Here is a 13,004-nt window from a genome sequence, read left to right as displayed (position 1 = left end):
CCCAGAGACAGCAGCCCACCAGGCTCCCCCGTCTCTGGGATTCTCCAGGCAAGAACACTGGAGTGGGTTGCCATTTCCTTCTCCAATGCGTGAAAGTGAAAAGTGAAAGTGAAGTCGCTCAGTCGTGTAGGACTCTTAGCGACCCCATGGACTGCAGCCTACCAGGCTCCTCTGTCCATGGGATTTTCCAGGCAAGAGTACTGGAGTAGGGTGCCATTGTCCCTGCAAAAGCCAATTCCAGTCCAGTAGGCCCCCAACTAACTGGTCCTACACAGGATACCCTTGACTTCTCTATCTCGTGAACAGGACAGTGAACCTCTGCAACTCACATTACCTCCTCCTGATCCCCTGACCCGGTTTCTCAGAGCTTGGCTCATCCTGCCAAAGCATAAGTCGGTGGCCTGGGTCTCAGCGGGACTGGACAAGGCATGTGATGTTGGCCAAGTCAGTGTCCTGTCTGGGCCTCAGATCCCGAAAACAAAGAGTTTAGACATAATCCAAGTTTGGACCTGCTGATACCACTCATGGGAAAGAGCTCAGCCTGGTGAGGAAGAAAGTGTGTCGGAGACATGGAAACATCTCCCAGGCAGGTAAGGCAGAGAAGCTCCTACCCTCTGGAACTGGGCCCTGCAAGATCTGGCCAGGTGACTGAGGAATGCCAGGCTTGGGGTCTCAGTGTCTGCAGAGAGGAGAGGACTTCCTGTACTGGGGTCAGGGCCTTTAAAGGGGGGCATGGCCAGCACCTTCCCTCCCCTGCCCAGCAGGTCCACTCTCTTCCTCTGATCTCAGCCCCTTGGGTTTGGTTCCAGGGCAAGGGCCTGGCTCCTACAGTTAAGCAAAATCGGTACAGAGTGTGGGGACTTGCTTCCCAACAGACCAAATAAATGTTTGTGGAACAGAAGACAAGGAATGGCCTAGCCTCAGAGAACCCCCCAGTTTGTGGTAGCCCAACTCTGAACCAATGTCCCCAGGGCTTCCCTAACCAGTCCCGGGAGTTTGGCCAGAGCCTATGGGAGCAAAACCCCTTCCCCCATCACGTTGTGAACACTTGTGTAGACACAAAGAGCAGTGGCTTCTTTATTCCCTGAAGTGCCCTTTTCTCCACAGAATATTTACAAACGGGTGGGGTGAGGGCAACTGTGCCACCATTTGGGCCGGGGAGTGGGGCAGCGCCGTGCGCCTCCCGCAGGGAGAATTCCTGAGGAGGGCCCAGTTTGGGCGGCCCAGGGGCCCTGAGCAGCCGGGCAGTTCCAGCAAATGGGCAGCCAGGCTAAGGCCTGCCTGAAGGCTCAGGCCAGGTCGGTGGCCGGGGAGCCCAGCTGCTTGGAGGCCAAGAGCAGGCGGGTGGCCGCGCTCTCTGACTCGGCCTGCAGCCGCCGGTTGTTGTGCCGCAGGTTCCGCACCTCCTCCTCCAGGGCCGCCCTGTCTGCCTTCTCCTGAGGGGGTGGAAGTGGGGGGGAGGCAGGAGTCAGGGTGGCTGGGCCCCCAGCTCCGCTCCCAGGGCAGCCCCGTGAGTCCCCGCGCCCCGTGGCCACCGTGTCACCTTCTGCAGGTCGTCCTGCAGCTTTCTGAGCATGGACTCCAGGTGAGAGACCTTCTCGGACAGGCTCCCGGGTTCTGGCCTGGGGACATGGAAGTCAGGACTCAGGGGGACCGGGGCTGGGGGCAGCACCACGGGCTGGTACCCAGACCCACCCGTGTGAGAGGGGCCCAACCCCCGTCTTCTGACTCAGGTGTACAGAGCTTCCCTCTAATGCGTGGGCACGAACACTGGGCGTAGGGTGAGGGGTAGGTTGGTGGGAGGCTTACTCAGCATCAGACTTTGGAGTTCCCTTGGCGTCTCTGCTCTCGGGGATGGGCTGTCCTGTGGGGACAGAGGGACCGTTCGGCACATAAAGCAAGAGAGCCCCACTCTGGCTCCTGCACCCCTGATGCCCACCCCCTACCCTCGGAGCACCCTGGTGGCCTCACCCTCCCGGGAGAGCGACTCCAGGATGGTGTTGCAAGTGGAGGCAATCTCCGAGATGGACTGCCACTCGTCTTCCAGGGTCTCGCTGCCAGCCTCAGACATGACTGTGGGCAGCAGGGGTGGGCTCAGCCAGGGAAGCGCAGGCCAGGCTCCCTCCCACTCTGCTCCTAGACCCCCACCCCCACCCTTGCTCCAGACTTACTTTTGCTGATAGAGTTCCTCAGAGACAAGGTTCGTGGCAAAAAAGAGGCCCTCAGCTCTGGGGCTGGTTCGTCCTTCTCCTCAAAGCCACTGGGGCTGCCTCGCCCGTCCTGGGGGGGGCGGAAGTGGGTATAGATGAGGGATGAGCACTGTGCCCACCCCTGCTTGTGGGGCTCCAGAGCCTTGCTTCTGCTCACCTGAGCGGGGGGTGTCTCCCTACCCGCACTGGGTGCTGCCGGCTTGGCCGTGGTGGCCAGGAGGAGGTCCGGGGTGGTGTTGGGCAGGACTGGGGCCTCATCGGAGCTGCGAGGGCAGGGACAGCTCAGCACTGGGAGCTGTGCCTGCCTGTGGCCCCTGCTTGCAGAGGCCTCCTGGGCTGCAGGAGAGGGGAGGCCGAGGGGGTACCTGCAGGGTGATGGTGGGTTCTGGCTGTGCAGGAACTCGGTCCTCTCCTCCGCCAGGTCCCCAGGCCCTGGAGGACCGCCGCTGTCATTCAGGCAGACTTGCAGCAGCTGCTTCGTGTCGGGCAGTAGGGCCTCAGCAGGGGCCTCATCCTGCACTGGCTCCATAGCCCCCCGCCGGCTAGGCTCCTGCAGAGACAGTGTATACAGCTCCGAGAAGCTCCTGCGGGGGGAAGAGGGGGTCAGGCGGGGTGTCCAGCACCACCAGCCCCACTCCCAGCTGTGCTTGCTTCCAGAAGGAGAGCACTCCCAGCTGCCTAACAACAGTGAAAGAAGTCTGCCTGGCTGCTGGCCATTGTTCCCTCGGGCGTGTGTGTGTGGGCGTGTGTGTGTGTGTGTGTGTGTGTGCTCAATCACTTCAGTCACGTCTGCCTCTTTGCGACCCTATGGGCTGTGGCCCACCAGGCTCCTCTGTCCATGGAACCTCAGTTCAAATCACAGGGCTGCCCACGTGTATCCTGAGCAAATCACTCTGTATGTCAACTTCTCCAACCGCGAAATGGAGATGATACTACTGATCTCCTGGCTTGCTATGAGGGTTTAAATAACGTGGGAAAACCACTCAGAGTAGAGATCCAGAAAGTACTGCCTGGGCACAAATCCAGCCTCTTGGCTTTTTTCTGTTTTAGCAGATGTGCCTGTTTCTGGAGTACTGAACACTAAGGATAAGTTTTTACGATCTTAATTGGTTGGGGAAAAAAAAAAAAACACAAAAAAAATGTATCAATGGCATGTGAAAGTCATATAAAATTCAAACGTCAGTGCTCACACTCATCATTTACGTGACATCTGTGGATGCTTTTGAGCACCTGTGAGGGAGTTGAGCACCTGCAGCAGGAACCAGATAGCCCAGAAAACCTGAAACATTTTCCATCTCTCTCTTTACATGTCCCTGCTTTAAAGCAGCAGGTAGTCAATAGTGTGTGTGAGGGTGTCTGTGAGAAAGCTAGGGGGGGCTGCACTTCGATCTTTCCTCGCAGTGAAGACAGTGCTTAATTGGCTTCCTTCTACCCATGACAAACGTGCCGTTCAGAGAGATTAAATAAGGGACATGGGGTTCTCTAAAGGAAAAGCCTCCACGCAAGGTTCCTGTCGCCAATGGGACACAGTGAGCATAAGCGACGCGGTGGCCAAGCTGCCCAGTCCTCCCACCGCCCTGCGTCCCGGCGCCCTGACCTGCGGGGCCGGCCGCTGTCGTCGGGGGGCAGGACGGTGACGCAGACTTTGGGCGCCGAGCGCAGCAGCTGGGCAGCGGCCTCGGGGCCGAGGCTGGGCAGCGTCTGGCCGCACACGCGCAGCAGGCGCGCCCCAGGCCGCAGCCCGGTCGTCTCCGCGAACGTGAAGCGCTCCACGTGCGTGATGAAGCCGGCGGCGTCCACCTCGAAGCCCAGGCGGCCTTGGCCGTCGCGGGGCAGCGCCAGCTCGCGGGTCTCGCAGCCGCGGCTCACCAGCTGGGGCGGGGTAGGGCGGGGCGTGAGCGGCCGGGAGGACGCGCGGCCCCAGCGCCAACCCCAGGACGTCCCAGGTCACACGGACCCTTTCCCACCCCCCGCCCCGGGGAGGGCATTAGTAACCACCCCGTGGAAGAGGGCCTGAGGACCCCCAGTTCCAGCTCTGCCAGGCTCCCAGACTGGGTGTGCCCCCGCCACTCCGACTCTCCCTTTCGCAGGAGAGCCGGCGGAAATGAGGGGTCCCAAAGCAGGCTCCTCCCTGCCGCGCCCCGAACTTAATCCCGCACCTCACCTGCAGGCGCGCCACGACCTCGCCAACGGCTTGGCCAGGGGGCCCATCGAACCGCAGCGTGATCGCCTCCCCGCGGCCGTAGTACAGGTCGAGCCGCTGCTCGGAGAAGGTCCAGGCCAGCACGTCGCGACAGGCGCAGTTGAACACTACCCGGCCGTCGCGCGGCGCCACCAGCACCAGCGCCTCAGCCGAGATGCCTAGCAGACAGGGCACCTCGCCGCCGTCGGGGCCGCCTGCCTCGGCTCCCGCCGCGCCCCGCGCCCCAGGCGCCGCGCGCACGCCCCACACCAGTGCGCCTGCCGCCTGCAGCTCAGCACCTGGACCCCGGGGGGCTGCCCGCCGTCTCCCACCCAGGGAAGGCAGGCCGAAGCGGGACGCAGAGTCCAGCGACGTGGTGGTCACCTCGTTGGTGGCCAGGTCCTGCAGGTACTGCTGGCGTGTGCGCGTGGCCATGGCGTGGAACTGGCGTGCGTGGCCCGCCGCCTGCTCGCCATTGAGCGCCTTGGCCAGCAGGAGGGCCCGGAAGTCGCCGTTGGCCGCGAAGGGCCCTCCGCCAGGCGGCAGAGCTGGCCCGAAGGCTGGCGTGTCCTGGGTGCGGCTCACGGCCACCCTATGGGGAGGGAGGCCGTAGTCAGGGGCAAAGAGAAGGTCCAGGAAGAGGCACCCTTGGCAGAACTGGAACCCCGGGGCGCCCACCTGTAAGAGGTGTGTGGAGTGCAGGGCGCCTCCGCCCGCACCACTAGGAATATGTGCTGGAAGTGGGAGCGGATGGTGGTGGGGCAGAAGGGCTTGCTGCCCGGTTCCTGGAACACGATGGTCACAATGTCGTTGCCGATGTGGCGCTTCCGCAGGAGCTGGCGGTTAGGAGGAGAGGCATGTGAGCAGGGCTTCCCCATGTCCCTGCTCGTTCAAGCCAGGCAGTGCCTGGGCACCCATGGCCCCCAACTGCCCCCCACCTGCCCCCCAGTGCAGGCCTGGGGTGTCTGTCTTTGGGGAGTCACACTAGCTGGGAGGGAGAAGCTGGGGGTCAGCAGAGCTCAGGCCAAGGTCCCGCTCACGCAGCACCCCTCCCTGGTTCCCCAGAGCCCCAGTCACACCTGCTGCTGGTTATTGGGGGTGTACGGCAGCATCGTGGATACGTGGAACATGATCTCATGGTCCTGGTATGTGGTGTAGACGGAGTGTGTGCCTGTGGAATCCGCTGTGGCCGGAGAGTTGGGGACACCGCAGGAAAGCAAGGGGAATCTGGGTGACTTGGACCTGCCATCCCTGCGCACAGGCTGGAGCCTCTGTCCTCCCCAGCCAGCAGGTGGACAACTCCTTCCCACCACCAGCCAAGGTCCAGGCCACCAGCTCTGCTCCCTTTTCCCCGCCCCCCCCCAACTCCCTCCCACCACAGGATCCAGCCTGGGGTTGGGATGCTGAGACAGAATGGAGACAGAAACAAGAAACGATCTGCTAAGAGAAGCGGGGGCAGATGTCCCAGGAGAGGACAGATGTTGGCCTAGGCACCAGCATGTGCGGAGCAGCTGAGAGAGGAGGGCAGACAGCAGGTCACCTCCCAGGAACCCTGGGACCTTTCCAACACAACAGGCTGGGGCTGGGCTGGGGCTGTGTTTGGTGGGAGGAGGTGGTGCCCACAAACGCCCATGGCCCAGCTCCGGCAGTAGGGCACCAGGGCTTTCCCAGCCCCTCCTCCCAGCCTTCGCAACCCCCGATGCATGTCCTCGGCCTATCGGGAGAACTCTCCACCCCCAGCCCCAGCCCTAGGACAAGATGGGACAGAAAAGTGAGCCGGCAGCTAGTTCTTGCCAAGGCAGTCTGCCCTTCAGCAGGGTGGGTCTCCACCCACCCCACCCCACCCTGACCCCCTGGGCCTCACTTTTGGTGTCCAGCTGGGCCCGGTAGCTCTCAAAGCCTTTGAGCCGAACCACGTCGCCCAGTAGGGTGAGGAACTGCATGAAGGCGGGTCCTGCCTCCTGGTTGTTGTACATCTCCTCCTCTGAGCCCTGGCCCGCCCGGCAGTACAGGATGCCCACCTTACGCTGGAAGCTCAGCTGCAGGAGGAGGGCACAGGCGGAAGGCTCAGGCCTCCATCTCCCAGCAACACCCTGGGGGCCTTGGGGCATGGATAGGACACTGGCCTGGGGGTGGGACTGCCTCTGCCCTCTCTAAGCCACGATCCTATCAAGTGGGTTTGGTCTCTCCTGCCCCGGGGGCTCAGGAGGGCAGAGGAGGGCAAGGTGGGAAGGAACCGGGAGGTGGTTGGTTCTCATGGGAGCACAGAGGACGGGGTTCACGGAAAGGACCCTGCACAGAAGATGCTTGATCCCAATCAGCGTCCACACAGTCATCTTCTTTAGCCCAAGGCCAGCCTGTCTTCCCCTCTCTGGAGCCCCGCACCACCTCTCACTCTCACCCTCTGCTCCCAGCTCCTCTGGCTCCTTTGCATCTGGGCTTAACTGTGCACAGCTCAGGGCGCCCTGCCACCGTGCCAACGAGCCCAGGGCCCTCCAGCTCCAGCCTCCCTTTTTCACAGTAAGCCTGTCTACACCCACAGTCCCCACTTATATCCCTCCTAACCTCTAGAGTCCCACACTTCCACCCCAACTTTTAAACCCTGAGCCCCTCTTAACGACCATAGGCATGGCCTCACCCTGGCATACTCTCACCCTAGTTGGCACTTGCGACAACAGGAACTTCACTTGGCCTGTGACCCCAGGGGCCGCCCCCTTCATGTCCAGGCCTCTTCTCCACTCCTGGTCTTTGCCCTCAGTGGCCAAAGCAGCCGTCTCCACGGATGACGCCCCCATCTCGGCCTCCAGCGCAGCCCCTTTCCCGGCTGCAGCTGCACGGATGTCCGTCTAGCACCTGGCACCTCACCTCCTCCCTGTGACTCTTCCCTCCCTTCCATCCTCCAGGGTCCCTGGCTCCACAAAAATACCTCTCTCAGGGGCCAAGAAGGAGGGGAATCTCACAATACCCCCACCAGCCACTCTGTCCCTGGACTACCGCCTCTTCACCTCTGCCATCGTCACCACCAGGCCTGGCTTGGACAACTGCAACAGCCTTCAGTCTGGCTTCCAGTCTGGGCCCCACACTGCAGCCAGAGGGCTGCTTGACCTCTCAGATCTTCCATGGCTCCACAGCGCCCTCACGACCAAAGGCCAGCCTTTGCCACCCTGTCCCCCCTAGGCCCACTCTAGCCACACTGAACTGCCCACAGGTCCCTGATGCAATAGTTCTTAGTCTCTAAGCTTCACCCAGGTTGTTCCTTCTGCCCAGAACATGCCTGCCCTTCCTGGTTTGAGCTCTTGCATTTCCTCCATAATGCTAATAACCTCCTGGCCAAGGAAGGCAATCAGCCCTACCCTTGTGCCCCACAGAGCCCTCAGCATCCCCCTTTCACTATTATCCTGCTCATCATTATCCACGATTCTCTGTGGGTCTCTCCCCCACCTGGCTGTGAGCTACTCAAGAACAGAACCTGGTCTAGACAAGTCTCCAGCATCCAGTCTGGAGCTTGGTACCAAGGGATGAGGAAATGTTTGTTGAGTGACTGACAGATTGAATGACCAAAGAGGAAAGTCAGGGCCAGTGAGTAGTAACTTTCGGCACACGGTAGGGAAGGACTTCCAGCTGGCTTGAGTGGGCCTGCAGTGGAAGGAGCAAGCGCCCCAAACTAGCAGGAGGCCCAGCAGGGCCTTGCAGGGCAAACTGACAGAGAATGAGAGGGACTTGCGAGAAGAGGGAGTGGCGATCAGACAGTTGCTCCTCAGCTGACAGGCACATGGGAATCATCTCGGGATCTCTTCACGTGCAGGGCCTGAGTCAGTAGGTGTGGGTTAGGACCCAGAACCTGCCTTTCTAACAAGCCCGCAGGTGAAGTGGATGCTGCTGGTCTTGAGAGACAAGGTTCCAGATGACCTCTCATGCCCTCCTTTTGAAAAGCTAGCTCTTCTGGGGTCCCCATCCAGCTCAAGATCAGGGTCAAGGCTGGGCGGCTGGGAGCTGGGCAGACTCGATTCAGACTAGGTTGAGCTCTAGGACGAGGGTGTGCCCTGCCCACTCACCACTTGCTCGTCCAGCGTGAGCAGCGTGCGAGGCACCTTGGGTGAAGCTGAGCCCAGGCGTAGGCAGGTGGGGCTCAGCCGCGGGGCCACATGCTCTAGAAGCTTCCTCGGGGACAGGCCTCGGGGGGGCCCTGGTGGCAGCGCGTCCTCTGAGATGGTGCCTCGGAGGGTCCGGAGCTAAGGACGGGATGTAGGGGCGCTCAGGATACACGCAGGCAGCTCCGGAGGCAGTCCGCGGCCTGGCTCCCATGACCCTAGCCCACCTGCGTGGTCCGCACGATGATGCGGTAGCTGTGCACAGTACCCCCTCCGCTGCTGTCCTTCTCCTCCCGCCGCAGGCTCACTGCCACCGGGCCCAGCGCCTCGTCCAGGCCGAAGAAGTTCTGGTGTTCTGCCGGGAGCAGGAGGCAGATGACCAGCCTCGCCCCTCAGCAGTCCCACCCTTGCTCAACCACACCCATCACCAAGTCCCCCTCCCAGGTCCCCATCACACTAGCTCAGATCATCCCCTCCTCAGCCCTGCCCACGTTTTACCAAGCCAAATCCTGACTCCTGTCTGCACCTATTATACACTTGGGCCCTAAGCCTCGCCCGTATATCTCGCCCCGGACCCAGGGGGCTATGCCTCCCTGCTCCAAAGCCTAGGTCCTGCATGGCCTTGCCCAGCATGCCCATATTCTTTCCCAGAATATCCAGGGCTCTCCCATGTGAACACTGATGATGACAAGGTGCCCAAGTGCAGGGGTTCAGATTTCAGCTCCCAGCAATGGCCCTAGGAAATCTCTCCCCAGCCCAGAGGAGTACAATGAACCCGACAGAGGCAGAGGAACATGTCTGGGTGTGAGGGGGGGCCTGGCTTGGCTGCAGGGAGGTGGTTATAGCTGGACAGCCTCGACCCAGAGACACAGCCCGACACTTTACATAGCCAGGGACTCGACAGAGAGGACAGTGCGCTGCAGGTGACCCTCACCTTTGCCGTAGAAGTACTTGCGGTAGTAGCCGGCGCCCAGGTCTGCGTGCTCCAGGCTGTAGGCAGAGGTTCGGTTCTGCGGCTCCTCCAGGACGGAGACGGCCGCATTGGGCAGTGACGGGGGCACAGGTGGAGACACCAGTCCCCCCAGGCCCAGCTCGCCTTCGCCCCCGAGCTCGCTCACAAAGCCAGGCGCCTCGAGCAGCAGGTCTGAGCTAGCAGTCTGGTCCTGAGCCGTGGCGGGGGTCCCAGAGCTGGCCTCCGCCTGCGCCCCCGGTCCCCGGGGCCTCGGAGACCAGTCAAAGAGCAGGCTCTGCACGTCGTAGTGGGCGAAGCAGCGCGGCTCAGGCACCGGCGGGAACTCAGGCTCCGGCTCCTCCGCCGGCAGCCCCAGCAGTGCCAGCGGGTCGAAGAACCGGGCCGGGGGCGCGGCAGGGCGGCTGGCGTCCTCGTGGCTGTGGGCGCGGGCACGAGGGCTGGCTGGCGTCGGAGGCCGGGCCTCGCCTGCATCGCTGCCGCTGCGCACAAGCGGGCCCCGGGTCGGCCTGGGCTCGAAGGTGTGCGGCGTCAGCGGGGGCCGGGCTGGCTGGCGCAGCTTGCGGGCGAAGAGGTCATCGGTGGGTGCAGGGGCCGGGCCCCGCCGAGGGCTCCCCACGCCGCCGCCGGCCCACATGGGCGCGCCTCGGACCTGGGGACCTGGCTGTCCGGATGCCGGGCCGCATTGGCGGGCGCGGGTGGTTGGTGCCCAGCCGGCAGGCTGGTTCCTGCCCTGAGGGAGGAGTGGGCTGCTGAGAGGGGCCTGGGGAGAAAACAGGAACCCAGCCCCCAGCCTGGTCCTCCCCACGCGGGTTGGCTTCCGGCCCCCTCCGCGACCATCAAAGCCGCTTCCGCTTTCCTGGCCACTTCCTCGTCTGCCTGGGGCTGAGGTTTCAGCCCCCTCCTCCAGCTCAGCGCAGGGCAGGGCCAGGGACTGGGCTGTGGCGACCTTGGCCCTGAGGGTCTGGGAGCCCCAGGCCCCTCTAGGGCCGCCAGGGTTCCCCAGCTCCCACTTACACACCTTGGCTGTGGTCTGGGCCCAGGGTGAGGGTACCCACCAAGAGCTGGCCCAACCAGACAGATGATTTGTCTCCGCTGGGACGGGAAACCCATGGGGCCACTGCTGTCTGGGTCCTGCCCACTTGACAAAGGGAGGACGTCCTGTCCCCAGAGACCTTCCTCCCCGCTCCTCCCACTTCCTCCAGGATCCCAGAGGAACTAAGCACCCAGCGGCTGGGTCTCAATGCCCTGGCCCTCACCGCCTTGGTACCTCAAGGACGCAGAGGTTCCCAGGGGGCAGTGGCAGGTCAGGAGGGACAGCAAGAGGACTTCCTTCAGTGCAGGAAGTGGCCCCAGCTCTGGGCCCAGCCCCCTGCCCGGCCCCACATCCTGAGGAAGGTGCTGGGGTCACACCAGCTCAGTCATGGGACCTCGGTCACCCCAACCTGATGGACAGGTCTGGGCTCACCCTCCTGCAGGCTTCTGTGGTGCTGCCTGGGGGGAGGGGAGGAAGTCCTGGTGACCAGGACTGGAACTGGGACCCATGGGGACTTTGGCCTACCTGGCCACATTGAGGCTGACAGGGCATTCTGAACCCCACATGACAATCCAACTGAGGTCCCCATAAGGGACTGCTGTTGCCTAGAGCAACTCTGTATCAGCTCGGATCAGACTGACAGCTAGGCCTGTCAGTCTGCAGGGCCTAAGCGATGCTGTGCTTCCCCACTCCGAGCTCTGTGTGAGTAGGTGTGGGGCAGGTGGGGCTAGGCTAAGGCTTGAGGTCTCACAGGATGTTCGAGTGAGACACCGAAGGCCCCAGGGACCTGCTAAGTGCGGAAACGTGTCGAGACCAGGGGCAGGTGTAAAGAAAGGGTGGTGTGAGAACGTGAGGCGGCCACCCTCAGATGAACCCAGGATGGAGTGGGCGGCTGGGGCAGGGCTGTGGGTGACCCCCTCCGGGTGCATGCACCTGCTGGTGGGTTTTCATGCGTCAGCTAGGGCTGCGTGGGGCTGGGCTGGGAGGGGGTGGGGGCACACGCTCTGCACCCCTCAGCTAGAGCTCCAGAACCAAGCAAGGACAGGCCTCCAAGAGCTCAGAGTACCTCCTCCCTTAGCTTCTCCTAGGACAAAGTTCTTGACGCTGACCCTGAGCCTCTGTTCTCTCATCTCCAAAAATGGGGTTAATTAACCCTTCCTGTCCCTTCCCAACCCTGCCAGGAGATTGCAAGCAAAGGGAAGTGAGCGAAGCTGGCCATGTGTTAAGCGTATGGTGGCAGATGCAGGCCCTGGCTCCATGGGCCAAGCTCCGGGGCCTGGGCTGTGGTGTGTGTGTGTGTGAAGTGTGTGTGATGGGGTGGGAGGGGACACGAGGCAGGGGTCTGTGCAGGACCCCGCTCCGTGCAGGTCGAGCTCTGTGTATCTGTGTGTGCACAGCTGGGGGCTGCTCCTTGCTCTGGCCCAGCGCCGGCTCGGCTCTGGCCCTGCCTTGAGGGGTGTTCTTGGGCTCTGCCCCCCACCCAGCAGCTTCACACAGGGTCCATTGAGGCCAGGACATTCCTTGTGGCCTGTGTCACTGGCGAGGAGGGGGCCGGCCCGCTCCCACAGATCCGGAAGGCCTGGCTGCCCCAGGAGGAGGCTCTGGACGCTTCCCAGCACATCTGGAGGTCATGACCCCATTTCTACTGCCAGGGGGCGCGACAGATGTTTCCTCCCAGGCCAGGCGCGGGACTGGGGGGCGGTGTGCAAAAGCTGGGTCGGAGGCCGCCCTAGGAGAAGGGGAGCCCCAGAACAGGGGGTGCCCGGCACACAGCCAGCAGGCAGCTGGACAGTCGCCAGTTCCTTTGAGAGGAGCCGGTAACTGCCGCATCCACTCACTCACCCGCCACAGGCTGGGCCGGGCTGTCCACGCAGAGGTGGGGGCGGCACCAGTCAGAGGCAGGGGACTGGACGTGCTGACTCGGGACTAGAGCCCAGTGGGAGGTTGGGAGGGTGCAGGCGGCGAACTTGGCGAGGACCCCCTACCACCCCCACACCACCCTGGCTGACCGGCAGGCCACCTCCTCCCCTGTCCCGCCCGACACAGTGCCGCCGCTCCCCCGCTCCCGCCGGTACCTCTGGGGCTCCCGCCCGCCGCCTCCTCCGGCGCTGGGGTCCGCTGCCTGCTCTCCAGCGGCGGCTCAGGAGGCCGGCTCCGCCTGGGGGCGGGGCCACGCCGGGGGCGGGGCCGGGGAGGAGAGGCGGGGCCGGCCCGGGAGTCCTCCGCGGCGGGAAGCACAGCGGGAGGGGACTCGAGGCCTGGCCGCGGTCAGCGCGGAGCGCCTGCCCTGCGCCAGGCCCGGCCCGGCAAGCTGTGAAACTGTGGGGCTTCCAGCCCTTGGCCGAGAAACCGGAACAAGTGTACCGGCCTTCCAAACCAACTTGGGGGCTAGACCGGGACGCCTAGTGTTGGGCTGCAGCCTGGGCACAGAGACCAAGTGCTCAGGAAGTGCCACTATTCATGAGTACTTGTAAGCGCTGCTCTACACACGCAGTCTGGTGTATTCTTAAAAGGC

The 13,004-nt window shown here is 63.1% G+C and overlaps 1 protein-coding gene across 3 annotated transcripts; it reads right to left on the bottom strand.

Annotated features, from left to right (window-relative positions):
• Window positions 1-1,048: 1,048 nt before the first annotated feature.
• On the bottom strand, window positions 1,049-12,631 carry SIPA1 (signal-induced proliferation-associated 1). Of its 3 annotated transcripts, none has more exons than XM_042238055.2 (16): window positions 10,475-12,631; window positions 9,418-10,186; window positions 8,711-8,838; window positions 8,448-8,624; window positions 6,257-6,431; window positions 5,472-5,575; window positions 5,071-5,228; window positions 4,375-4,984; window positions 3,808-4,082; window positions 2,576-2,794; window positions 2,368-2,473; window positions 2,172-2,280; window positions 1,972-2,073; window positions 1,810-1,864; window positions 1,544-1,622; window positions 1,049-1,436 (listed from the first exon to the last, which is right to left on the bottom strand). In XM_042238055.2, the coding sequence occupies exons 2-16, from the start codon at window positions 10,088-10,090 to the stop codon at window positions 1,290-1,292; spliced, it is 3,117 nt and encodes a 1,038-aa protein (XP_042093989.1). In that variant the 5' UTR covers window positions 10,091-10,186; window positions 10,475-12,631; the 3' UTR covers window positions 1,049-1,289. The 3 variants fall into 3 exon arrangements, with proteins under 3 accessions (XP_042093989.1, XP_042093990.1, XP_027815266.1); XM_042238056.2 differs by having other exon boundaries at window positions 10,512-12,631; XM_027959465.3 differs by having other exon boundaries at window positions 12,565-12,631.
• Window positions 12,632-13,004: the final 373 nt, after the last annotated feature.

The sequence above is a fragment of the Ovis aries genome, chromosome 21, assembly GCF_016772045.2.
Source record: "Ovis aries strain OAR_USU_Benz2616 breed Rambouillet chromosome 21, ARS-UI_Ramb_v3.0, whole genome shotgun sequence".
NCBI classification, from domain to species: Eukaryota; Metazoa; Chordata; class Mammalia; order Artiodactyla; family Bovidae; genus Ovis; species Ovis aries.
Note: the sequence above shows the minus strand (reverse complement) of the source record. Positions and strands in the feature narration are given on the sequence as shown.